This window comes from Oreochromis aureus, linkage group 14 (genome assembly GCF_013358895.1).
Source record: "Oreochromis aureus strain Israel breed Guangdong linkage group 14, ZZ_aureus, whole genome shotgun sequence".
NCBI lineage: Eukaryota > Metazoa > Chordata > Actinopteri > Cichliformes > Cichlidae > Oreochromis > Oreochromis aureus.
Window position 1 is genome coordinate 20277203 of NC_052955.1, and position 12612 is coordinate 20289814.

The 12612-nt window shown below is 39.8% G+C and overlaps 1 protein-coding gene across 1 annotated transcript in view; it reads left to right on the top strand.

The window, feature by feature from the left end:
- grik4 (glutamate receptor, ionotropic, kainate 4) overlaps nt 1-12612 on the top strand; it is a 320489-nt gene that overhangs the window by 187236 nt on the left and 120641 nt on the right. The window contains exons 5-6 of the mRNA XM_039622276.1: nt 3953-4117; nt 9943-10040. Of these exons, the coding sequence (XP_039478210.1) occupies nt 3953-4117; nt 9943-10040 (263 nt within the window). The remainder of the gene's footprint in view (nt 1-3952; nt 4118-9942; nt 10041-12612) is intronic.

Genomic DNA, 12612 nt, shown 5'->3' on the forward strand with positions numbered 1-12612 from the left:
TAATGATGTCCTGCCTCCACCTGGTCTGGATGCTAACTGTGAACTGCCCGAAGGTAAAAGCCTGGCAGACTGTCACTGCTTCCACTTGCTGAGTGGCTCCATGTACAAAAAGAAAACAAAACCAAAAACTGAAAATAGGGTATGAAAAAAAATAAGGAAAAAGCCAACTTTGTTCAGATTTGAGGTTTTCATATATATATATATATATATATATATCTCTTTCTACAATTCATCCTAGCTAACATAATCTGCGCAGTTACGTTAGCAAGCAAACTTCAGTTATTGACATTTTGAAGTGCCTAATAATGACCATGGTGACAGTTACACATCTGCAATATGTGTCACTGTCCTGAGTGTTTGACAAAATATGAAATATAATTGGCTAAAAATACATTTGGCTCCTTTAAAATATTAAAAAATAAGTGAATGCTTACCTGATGCAGAGGAGATCTCTGGGGTGCAGGATTTTTAAATATCATCTTACTAGTGGACAGATGGGATGCACCACTTTAATTTCCCAGTCAACTATATTCATATCATGACTTTTCATCTATAAATCAATCGTATTTTAATATAAATTCCTGGTCAACCATAGATCAGTTACTTTTCAATGGTGGCCAGAAGGGATGTACCACATGGAGAGGGGTGTGATCTGGAACAGTCCAATTGATAATAGCTTTAATTTCCCAGTCAGCTATGAATCCATAACTTTTCAACATCATTGTTGTCACTTGGTCAACTATAACTAGATCGATCAATTATAAAAGAAAAACATAATCAACATAATCAAACTGAATCAATGTTATTCCAATGTCATTACTATTACACTGACAAGTTTCATAAGTATTTATACATTGATTCAAAATTTATTTACCATGGCCGCATTTAAAGCAATTACTGCGCAGTTAGTGAGTCCATTAATTAAGTTTCTTTTTCAGAATGAATAAATTATTAAAATAATGTGGTGACTCAAGCTTTGGTAAAACTTTATTCTACACTCCATAAACCAAGTCTTTGCCCTCATAAACAGGAAGCAATCATTTTGAGTAAAATCCAGCGGAAATATATAAAATCAAAGGTTTATTTGTTTAATAACTAATTAATTATTAAGAAAAATATGCTTAATATAAGCTGAATGCATACCGATCAATTAAATGGTTTAAATGTTTTACACTTATGGAAAAAAATTAACTGGAAAATGCAATGAAATTACTTGAAGTCGGCATTGTCTTGCCACAATCATACAATGCTTGTTTGTTTTAGTTTTGTTATCCTTCATGACATCTTTAATATGTTCTGTCAGCATGCATGTTGGGTTTTTTGTCATTTATTATGACCCCATATTCCATAATAGCCTGCATACTGTATCTGAGAGGAAACTGGCCTCCTGTTTTCTGGCTTTAGAAGAGCCCGTGACAGGAGACTAACCGGTCAAATATTGTTTCAAGCCAGTTTCAAGTGAGTAGTATCCACACAGGAAGCAAGGCATGCTGCTGGTTTAAGCAAAAGAGTTTCACCTGGAAGAGCAAGCACTGAATCCAATGTGAAGATAAAAGTCAGCACTGATACATTTTGAGCTGTATAAAGACTGTGCTTGTGTGATGGGGGGTGTTAGCACAGAGAGGAGAGAGCTAATGTAAGATTTTTGGAACCGAGTCTTTTTTTTCTCTACACAATTAAATCCAGGAAAAGTTCTCTATACTTCCATCCAGCCATCCATTTTCGTCTGCTTATCCAATTCAGGGCTGGAACCTATCCCAGCAAAAGTTGCTATACACCATGGACAGGTTGCCAGTCTACTGCCACTCATGCTTTAGAATTTCCAGTTAACCTAACCTGTTCATATCTTTGGAGCTGGAGAGAACCCACGCACATGCAAGAACATGCAAACACAGCCCCAGCTGTCTGCTTGATTCTAACCCAAGACCTGTGAGCTGCACCATCATACCGCCCTTGAAGGCATCTTATTCTTGATTTTACCATAGTGTCTAAATAATATGTTATTAAGCTTTAAATTAAGCTGGAAATAATCAAGAAGTAGTCTATTGGGTCCATGAAGAAGCAAACATGTCCTTTGTTCACAGCTTTAACAGCCAGAGGTGAGTGCAACCTCAGATGACCTTCCACAGCTACTCTCTGCTTGTTCACAGAGCATTCAGTGGGCTGTAGATATTGACTTGCTGTGACTTGGCGCTGTGATGGTATCAGATGAGTGGGTATGTCTCATCTTTGCGAGTCAGAGTTAGCTGATGTTTATTCAGCTGTGTGATCCGTAGGGAAAAGGTCACTTCAAACATGTTTCAGCTTTGCATGCACGTCTGATCATTTAATTCTGATAAGATGAGACACGCAACCCACGGTTTTCCTCTATATTGGACAGCCTACAGCACATTTCCCTTTCAGCCATGTTGTACTTAATTGTATTTTTTTTGTGCCTTATTAATTTCACACTTTTCCGGGTTGGTTGCTTTTATCTCCTGCCTGCGCTTTAACTGCAGATGTAATCGATTTAACTTAAGAACCTTTGTGCTAGCCCAGTGTAATTACAGTAATTACAAAGCCTGCTTTCAGACATCTGCTGCACACTTTATTAGGTTTTACTTTCCTGACTGTAGACTTTTGGAGGTGTCTTGCATTTCATATAAATATTTGTTGATGTAACTGAGTCGAAAGCTGATTAAGTTGTCAATATATAATTTTAAAATTGTTGCAGTTTTGTAATGAATAGGCACTTGACTGATTGTTGACTTGTCGGGGTTCTAACGAGCATTGATCCAGCATAGAGTCGGTGGGTCAAGCCACACAATTTCACGAAAAAAGCCCATTAATGGTTGGACTGATAATCAGAAATAAGAGACAGAATGAGAAGCCGTGTGCAATTCTGTTTCTTTCCTTTCTGACAACCCAGTAAACAGATGATGTTTGCTGCGCCTGCATAATTGCTCATCATGACAGTGTGACACCTGTGCCGTTAAAGGTCGCGGAGTAAGTTCATAATGTTATTCCCAAAAAGAAAAAAATCGGAGCATGCATACAAATGTGCCACTCCTTAGTTATGATGTGTTGTGCAATGATTTTTAATAACCATCTGCAGCCTTATTGTGGTGGAATTACATTATTTTTTCTGCATAAAAATGAGAAGAAAGCATCATCTATATCCAATCCCTTTATAATTGGCTTAGCTAAGCCATATACAAGACAGGAATCAGTTCCTCTGATTATAATGCGACTACACTGCAACAAATATTGCATAGAGAATGCACATAAATCATTTTGGAGAACAACATGCTGTCTTGTCATTCTTTAGTGTTCTTGTGACAAACTGATTTCATTTTGTAGACCTACACGGCGTACGTAGCGTCTTTGGAAAGCTGCTGCAGTGACTGGTGTTTTAAGTGTCTGGCATGCCTTTACGGACGCTGAACAACCGAGGATTTTCATTCTTGTGCTGCATGAAAAAGGATGTTATGACTTTTAGGTTTTGTGCTGCCCTTTAAAATGCCTTTGAATAGGTGAAAGAATTTAAAGCTTTTAAGATTTCAAGGTTTTACCATACAGATCCATTATTTACATTATGTAGCACTTTTGGAAATATTAAATACCCCGCCCCTACTCTACAAGCTGCTTAGAAAAGTGTATGGAGTTATTAAGGATAATGCTGTGCCATTGTAGGTACTCAAGATTAATGGAGAAAGGTGTTCACGGAAAGTCAAATAAGCACTGGTCCTAATAAGCCTGTGCGCTTTGGGAGCTGCTTTCTGTAGACTAGACTTTTTATTGTAGAAAGGGAAAAAAAGTGTCTTTTTTCCTAAACTCAATGGCAAAAAGGCCACCTTTGCTCTTCTTCATTTGGGAAATATTTCACTTACCAGCAAGAATAAATGTGTTTTGTTTTGGGGGATTTTCTCTCAGTCTCACAACACAATGGCCTTTTATTTTCCATTTTCCTCAGCTGCCATCCTTGATGACCCTATGGAGTGCAGCAGAGGAGAGCGTCTGGCTATCACGCTGGCCAAAGACAGCATCAACAGGAGCAGTAACCGCTCCACCACTGGCAAGCTGGAGGTGGACATCTTTGAACTGCTGAGAGACAGCGAATATGAGATGGGGGAAACAAGTAAGTAGCACAGGAAAGAAGATCATTGTTCAGGAAAAGCAAGTGATTTTGTGTGTGTGAGTTTGTTGGCCAGCGTGTTTATTCATTCAGAGAAAAAGAGCCTCTCTTGCTCTTTCTGCAAGTAGTTACTCATAACATATTTTAATAGATGTTCTATTTTTTTTATATTGCTGCTCGCTTTTTTAGAGATGACCTTGAAAAGTTTTTGCACGCCGATTGTGACGTCACCGCGGGCCCATCACCTTTTATACTCCCTGTACTCCTGTAGTCTAGTCCTGAACAATAGGCTCAGAAAATAAACCTCCAACATCAACGCTGGGATAGAGGCATCAGTTGAAACAGGAATCAAAGAATTCACTGAGATTTAATTGTTTTTTTTCTCCAGAAAGTCTCATCTTTTTTAAGCTGTTCCAAGATCTCTTTCTGAAAGATTTCTGAGAAATGGTGATAAAGATTGCCACAATCATACATTTGTGTCTACACATCGGCCATTAGCCCCAAGTTATAAAAATGGAAATGTGCACAAAAAGACAGAACACGTCACTTTTGGCCTAAACCACCAGGTGCAGTGGACATTCTAATCCAGGTGTTGTTGAGCTTTTATTAAGTAGGCCAGACCATCATAGGATTCCCACTAATTTGTAACCTAGATGTGACAAATGCATCGCTGAGAGTGACTCTATTAACACAAGCCAGAGTAGCTATTTGTTATCAGTGGTATCAGCACTTACCCACAACATTGTTGTACTGTCTGGTGACTTGTTGCATCACACCTCAATGTTTATTGGTTTGTTTGTTTTTTAATTTTTAATGAAAACACCCCGAATCAATACAGCGCAGTGTGTGTCTGCAAAAAGTGCAGCTATTGATTTTCAATATGACACATTCCTACTTCCCCAAATGCAAGAGCTTCAGTGGTGCCTGCCTAATACATGGAAACAGCACTTTACTTACCACAACCACAACAAACTGTTTTACTTTCTCTGCCCGGGCTAAGACAAACCTCACAGTGTGGTTCCTATAGTGTGCTTGCGTGCGTGCATGTGTCCCCGTGTGTTTGTGCGTGTGGGTATATGTAAAGCAATGTGTGTAGCTGTGCACAAGCTGGATTTTGTGTATACTGTGCAAATGTTTAGTGTGTGAAAGTGTGAATGTGTAATTAGAGCCAGGATTTGGATTAGGGACGGATCAGCGGCCACGGTTAGATGAAAATATCACTGAGTGAGAATTACCTGGGAAGAAAAGTCAGATCCCACCATCAATGCATCTTTTCCTGGCTGTTCAGTATGGACATAGACTGATTGCATAACCACAACATACTGTAAGATTCTATCATGCACAGATTTTCTGGTATATATAATAATGTGTGACATCTGTATGACAACCTTTATTCTTGAACACATCCTGAATTTACTCTCTTTAAGTAGTCTTCAGGAAAGATCTCTAGGTTTCTTGAAGGTCATTTAAAGCTCTTCTTTGAATGTTGAGGCCTTTATTTCTGTTCTCTGTCAAGATGCTTCAATAAAGTTAAGGTTCAGCCTCTAGGGAGGCCAATCCATGAATGATGGTGTTCCATTGTGTGTTTGGGATCATTGTCATGCTGAAAAAATGCCAATCAGAAGCTTTCCAGGTGGCATTGATTTGTGAATTCAAATCTGAAGGTACTTTTCCACTATCATGATTTTATCAATTTTAACATGATCTTCAACACCACCGGCTGAAATGTAGCTCCTTACCATGACAGAGCCTCCATCATGTTTAACAGCCACCTCCCACAGGTTATCTGGGGGAACACCAAGGCGTTCCCAGGCCATCCAAGAGATATAATCTCTCCAGCGTGTCCTGGGTCTGCCCCAGAGCCTCCTCCCAGGGGGACATTCTCAGAACACCTCACCCAGAGGTGCCTAGGAGGCATCCTTGTCAGATGCCCGAACCACCACAACTGGTTCCTTTGGAGGAGTAGCCACCCTTCAGAGAAAGCTCATTTCTGCCACTTGTAGCCGCAGTCTCGTTCTTTCGGTAACTACCTAAATTTTGTGTACATGCGCTTTGGGTAGGGACGTGGGGTGGGGTCATAGTAAACCAGTAAATCAAGAGCTTAGCTTTTACGCTCAGCTCTCTCGTCACCACGATGGACTGATACAGCGTCCGCATCGCTGCAGCACCAATCCATTAGTCGATCTCCCGCTTGGCATTTCCCTCACTCGTGAACAAGACTGCGAGATATTTAAACTCTTCCACTTGGGGCAGTATTTCTTAGCTGACCCGGAGCGCGTATTCTACCCTTTTCCGGCTGAGGACCATGGCCTCAGACTCAGAGGTGCTGATTCTCATTCCTGCCGCTTCACACTCAGCTGCGAACCACTCCAGTGTGAGCTGAAGGCCATTTCAGCCTAAGAGCCCTATCTCCTGAGTCTTAACTGGATTTTTTCCTGTTTCTTAAGGACATGAGTTTACAGGGTATACTACCTTGTATTGATTAGTGAAAAACAATGTTAAATAGTGATCTGAGCCACAAAGGAACTCGAGTGACATGCATAATTATGGAAATCTTGTGAACAAATATTTCAGGAGATGTATATAGATGTTTATGTAAATAGTTATTATCAAGGAGAAAAAGAACGCTTGTGTTTATAGCAGTTATGGTCACACAGTTTATAAGGCTGTCAGAAACAACAGTTTCTGTTGGTGTTTAGCTTTCCTTCCACATAAGGTGAATCCAGTTTTTTCACCTTCACCCTCAGGAAAAAAAAAAGAGTGTGGCACATTTCTCCAAGTTGAATAAGCATAGTCCCACTGGCTTTGAGGCTTGCGAAGATGAAAATCTTCATAGCAGAGGTCCCCAGTGTCATTGACTGAGTCAGACTGCCATCAGAAAGGGGCTGTGCTGAGTTTGACTTCTTCTGACCAAATAAAGCAGGGATGGGTAATTAATTTCCCCCAAAGGCCACATGACAAACTGGGACCGCTGTATAAATAAAATGAATACCAAGCAGAACCGAGTGCAGCTTCATATTAATTTGATCACTTAATAAGCTTTTTGTTGCGGTCCTTCACAACAGTCCAAGTTTCTCATGTGGCCTTTGAGGAAAATTAATTGTGGAAATGAATATGGAAAGGAACAGACTGTGGTAGTCAGTGACCACCTGAACTCCAGCGTTGTACTTTCATTGGACTTTGTCTACTCCTACATTTTCAATTATGGCTTGTTGTAGCATCTTGTTGGTTTTTTTGACTCCCTGAATGTGGGATACTCAGATCCTCTAGCTGGATCTGAAAGCGCAGAAAGATCCCATATAGACCAAACTGCCAGTATTTACTCATCTATCCGAATCATTGCATTCAGGTGTTCCAGTCACGTCTATGGCCACAGGTGTATAAAATCAAGCACCAAGGCATGCAGACTGCTTCTATATTTGTGAAAGAACAGGTCGCTCTCAGCAGCTCAGTGAATCCCAAGCATGGTACCGTGATAGGATGTCACCTGTGCAACAAGTCCAGTCAGAAATTTCCTGACTACTAAACATTCCACAGTCTGCTGTTAGTGGTATTATAACAAAGTGGAAGTGACCGGGAACAACCGCAACTCAGCCATTAAATGGTAGGCAATGTAAAATCACAGAGCGGCAGATGCTAAGGCGCATAGTGTTCTTAGCTCGAGAACAGTGTGTAAATTGATTTTTCAGGAGTTGTGCTCAGCCCCTTAGTTCCAGTGAAAGGAACTCTTAACGCTTCAGTATACTGAGACATTTTGGACAATTTCATGCTCCCAACTTTGTGAGAACAGGTCGGGGATGACCCCTTCCTGTTCCAACATGACTGCACACCAGTGCATGATGCAAGGCCCATAAAGACATGGATGAGTGAGTTTGGTGCGGAAGAACTTGAGTGGCCTGCACAGAGTCCTGACCTCAACCCGGCAGAACGCCTTTGGGATGAATTAGAGCGTAGATGGAAGCCAGGCCTTCTCATCCAACATCATTTTTTGACATCACAGACACTCTTCTGCAAGAATGGTCATAAATTCCCATAAACACACTCCTAAACAGCGTGGAAAGCCTTCCCAGTAAAGCTGAAGCTCTTACAGCTGCAAAGCGTGGGTCGGCATCATTTTAAATCCTATGGATTAAGAATGGGATGTCACTCAAGTCCATATGCATGTCAAGGCAGACGAGCGAATACTAGTGGCAATATACTGTACCTCGTTAGTTATCCATCAAGTTTTAATAGCAGTAAACGCACGACTGAAGAGTAGCGTGCTAATTCTGCTGCGTGATAGCCTATAAATGCTGTTTACAGGAAATTGTTTGATTTGGGCCACGAGCAACTTTTTGGTTCTTTTTTTTAGGTAGATTTTTGTTTTTTTCACTCTATTGACCTTTTCTTCCAGAGCTACATTCATTTTTAGGAATTAACCTATGTAAAGTTCTTTTACATATACTTACATATACCTATATAATTGTTTAGTTTAAGAAATGTTTTTGAATCATTTTAATTTAGGCCTAATATAATAAAAGAACTGAATCCCACATAGTGTTTTGTTTTGTTTTTTTTCCAAAAAAAAGGAGTATAACTGTCCAAATACTTTCAAAATGGCTCACATATTTACACACAGAAAAAGCTCGCCGTGCACAAAGAGAGCAAATGAAAGTGTCACCAGGGCCGGGAGCATTCTGGCTTGCAGTCAAATCATTCAGCTTTATAATTCAGTGAAGCCATTACAGACAGGTGCAAACAAAAGTGTGGGTGTGGATGCGTTAGTGCGTGCGTGTGCACTGTATACATGTGTGTTGTTTTTTTTCATGTAAGATGCCAGTGTATTCATGTCTTACAAGCCCCATGGGTGACTAGCGGATTACTTATTAATCATTCGATTCACTGCCTCTGGATGCACCGCACAGGCCTGGAAATGTTTCCCCTTTGCCTATTTTACACTGGTGGCTGGTTAATGCTCAGCAATTCCCCAATAACAGCCACCAAATTACCAACACCCACACACACACTTGGTGCACACATGCTCAAACAATAATAGTACTTCAGTATGTGTGTCTTCTTTACACCCTGGACTGCAGTGTGTTAATTACAAGCCAGGGATTATAAACACATAAGAAACAGCATTCTTTCCCAGTATGGGAGATTAAAGCATATGGCCCGTGCACATGGCAAAGGAAAGAAAGTCACTTTTACTGAAATGTTTCTGTTTACAGATATGTTTTAAAGCCCAAAGGTACTGCTGTTAAATCAATCCTTGTATTTGAAAAACACGATGAGACGTGTGTGTGTGTGTGTGTGTGTGTGTGTGTGTGTGTGTGTGTGCGTGTCACTTTTGGGGATATTATTGCATTCATGTGCAAATTATCAAATGCCAGATTTTTTATTTTCACCCTCCAGATATTGCTGCTTGTCACATTTCCCAACGTCTGCTTTTCACTGACTCCCACTCTGTTTATCCGTCATTGTCTTCTTCTTTCTTTTTTACTGCATATCTTTCCGTCTTTATATTTGAGAGTTGATCATATTAATATCCCCAACAAGTAAAACATCCAAAGGCAGAGAGAGTTTAGGACTCTCTTGCATAGACACATGCATCTGTCCTTGTGCACATTTCCCTTACACTTGTAGTTTCTGGTTCCCTTGAGACAGGAGAAATGCTGGTGCAGGCTGCTATCTGTTGGTTGAGGCAGTGATCATATGGATCCATTAACATTAGGCTGAAAAAAAAAAAGCCTGACCTAACACCAACTGCTTTACTTTACTTTAATTATCTCTGTTACCTCTCATTGCCTCTGCTTATATCTCTGTACTCCTCCTCTGTTTTCTTCCAGTGTGCCAGATCATGTCCAAAGGGGTGGTGGCGGTCCTTGGTCCATCTGCCAGTCCAGCTTCCAACTCAATCATCAGCAATATATGTGGAGAGAAGGAGGTAAGTTCCAACCACCTGGCCCGGGGCTGGTGGCGTGTGATTCAGCCAGACAGAAAAAAAAGGGGCAGATTTAGTTGCAATATATTATATTTGCACAGAAAGTTTTCCTTTCATGAAGGAAAATTGCTTGTTTTGTGGTAATTCATCTGGAATGCCAGGAGGTCCTTATCATTACAAACTAGATTTTCTAAATATTCTGGAAGAAATCAAAGATTACCAATGCTCTCCAAATGAAGTCATAACACACCGCATAAACCATTGGAAAGTCAATCAGGGCTTTAATAAGGCCGTGCATAAGTGTTGTTGTGCATAAGTGTTTTAGCTTCATTCACATTTGCAGTCATTTGTCATATGTCAGGACCGCCTTCAGACTGCAAATGTTAGTTAAATAATAAATGCACCCCACCAGTCAAAACTCAGCAAGATAGCTTGCAGATGTAACATTTCTCTTGTGCATCTCATGAGACACCTTTTTAAATTTCCACAGTGGGTCACACCTTTTATCCAACTGTCACTGACTTATTTCTGCCATATTAAAGTATGAAACTTTTCCCGTGTTTGCGGTCAATCACTCATCGGATCTGCTCGTTTGTGTCCCTATGCTTATTTTCCCTGCTGTTGGTAGATTGGATTGTTCATATTGACATAAAGGAGATGGACTGTGTTAATAAATGTGCACATTGTTATTAGATCACCCACAGAACTTTCCCCTCTTATTCTTCTTCTTTTTTTTCTGTTTGCAGCCTCACACTAGTCTGCCCTACTTAGTAAATCTGGCCCAAAGAGTTTGAAACATTGAGGCTCATTAGTGGCTATGTGGGTTTAGCAGGAGACTTACGGGGAAAGAGTTCCCAGTTGTTCGTAAAAATGATGAAATTCTACCGTGTCATTTTTCTCCATTGTAATACAACTCAAGTCAAAATATTACTGAACATTTTTTCCTCTCAGTTATATTGTATTAATATTTTTAAAAGAATTGTAGTAATGATAAAATATCCAAATAAAATGAAAACAAAGAGCAAACTGCAGAAGAATCATTTTTTTACATAGTTCAAATATTGTTCCCAAACCCGTTAAACCATTTTTAAAAAATCTTTGTATATACTCGCTAGCTGCTCTTTTAGGTACACCAACTTGGACCTCCTTTTGCTTTGTTTTAATTCTTCATGGCACTGATTCAATAAGGTGCTGGAATCATTCCTCAGAGATTTTGGCTCATTTTGATGTGACAGGACTGGCACCCAGTGTGGTCTTCTGCTGCTTTAGATAATCTGCTTCAAGGTTTGACATGTTGTGGAGTCAAAGATGCTCTTCTGCATACCTTGCATACCTTCTGCAAGGTATGCAGAAGAGCATGCCTTGGTGATATTTTGAGTCCCTGTATCAGCTCAAAGCGCTCTGGCACCTTGCAGGATGTTTTGTCTTTTGGACAATTCTCTGTAAACCCTACAGACAGCTGTGTGCCAATTTCCAAAGTTTTTGAAACTGCCCTTCTAGTACCAGGGACCTCATGCAAAGTTCAAAATGATCTAAATCACCTTTCATGTGTTATTTTTTTCTAGTATATGATGTGACGTGATTCGTCTTTTTCCATGAGCATTTTATTATTTTAGTATTTAGTCAATGTACTTTTTTATTTTTTGTATTTTTTGTTTGCTTTTTTTCCAAAACACTTCTGATAGCTTTTCAGGATTTAAAACCTGAGGTTCAGTCATGTTTCTTCACGTTGATGACAACTGTGTTCTTTTGGCTACAAACCAAGCAGAAATGGTTTTGGGGTATTTGGAACTTCATTTGACATAATTTCTCACGTCTCTGTAACTGCCTTCCAAAATGTTTTAATCTTTCTGCCAAACACTGTGAAGCAGTGATCCTTTAGCCTTTATACTGCTGCATATGCTCGTGTATGGCATACCAAAATGAGCTTGGCCTTCAGTCTCACAGTATTTTTTAAAAAGTGCTTGTCCCTAGTGTTGTAGTAGAATTGGGGGGAAAAGCTTCTAAATGTGCTGCTTTTTTCTCTGAAAAACCTACAGAAGGACCTGAAATTGTCAGAACTTCTTACTGTTACAAGATTTTAAAAGATCAAAGTAGTTTTAATGACTTCTTGTGACTAAATAAAGCAGGGGTGGACAAGTGTGTGGGCAAGTTTTTTGGGGCCATATGACTGCTTGTGTTTAAAGTTGTTATATTGTCTCCTGCACTCTTGGGCAGGTCAGATTTTCTCAGTGTGACTCAACTGGAAACATACAGCACGGTAAATTATTTTATCAGAATAATTAGAAACTAAAACAGCGATCTATGCAGTTTTATACAAAGTCTGGTTTGGTTTCCCCTGTATCTCATTTATTGAAAACAACAACTGGCCATCCATCTATTCCTTTAAATGAGGATATTTAGCAGATGTTTTTTATTATACTGGTCTGATTTTAAAATGTATAATTTCTTATCTGAGCACACTTTAAACATGACTGATTGGATTTGGCACAGAGCTTGACTGCAACCAAACAGATCCCAGTTGGATGCTAATTGGCTCGTCTGAACTCTGACATGGTTTGTTTTGCTGCCTGAT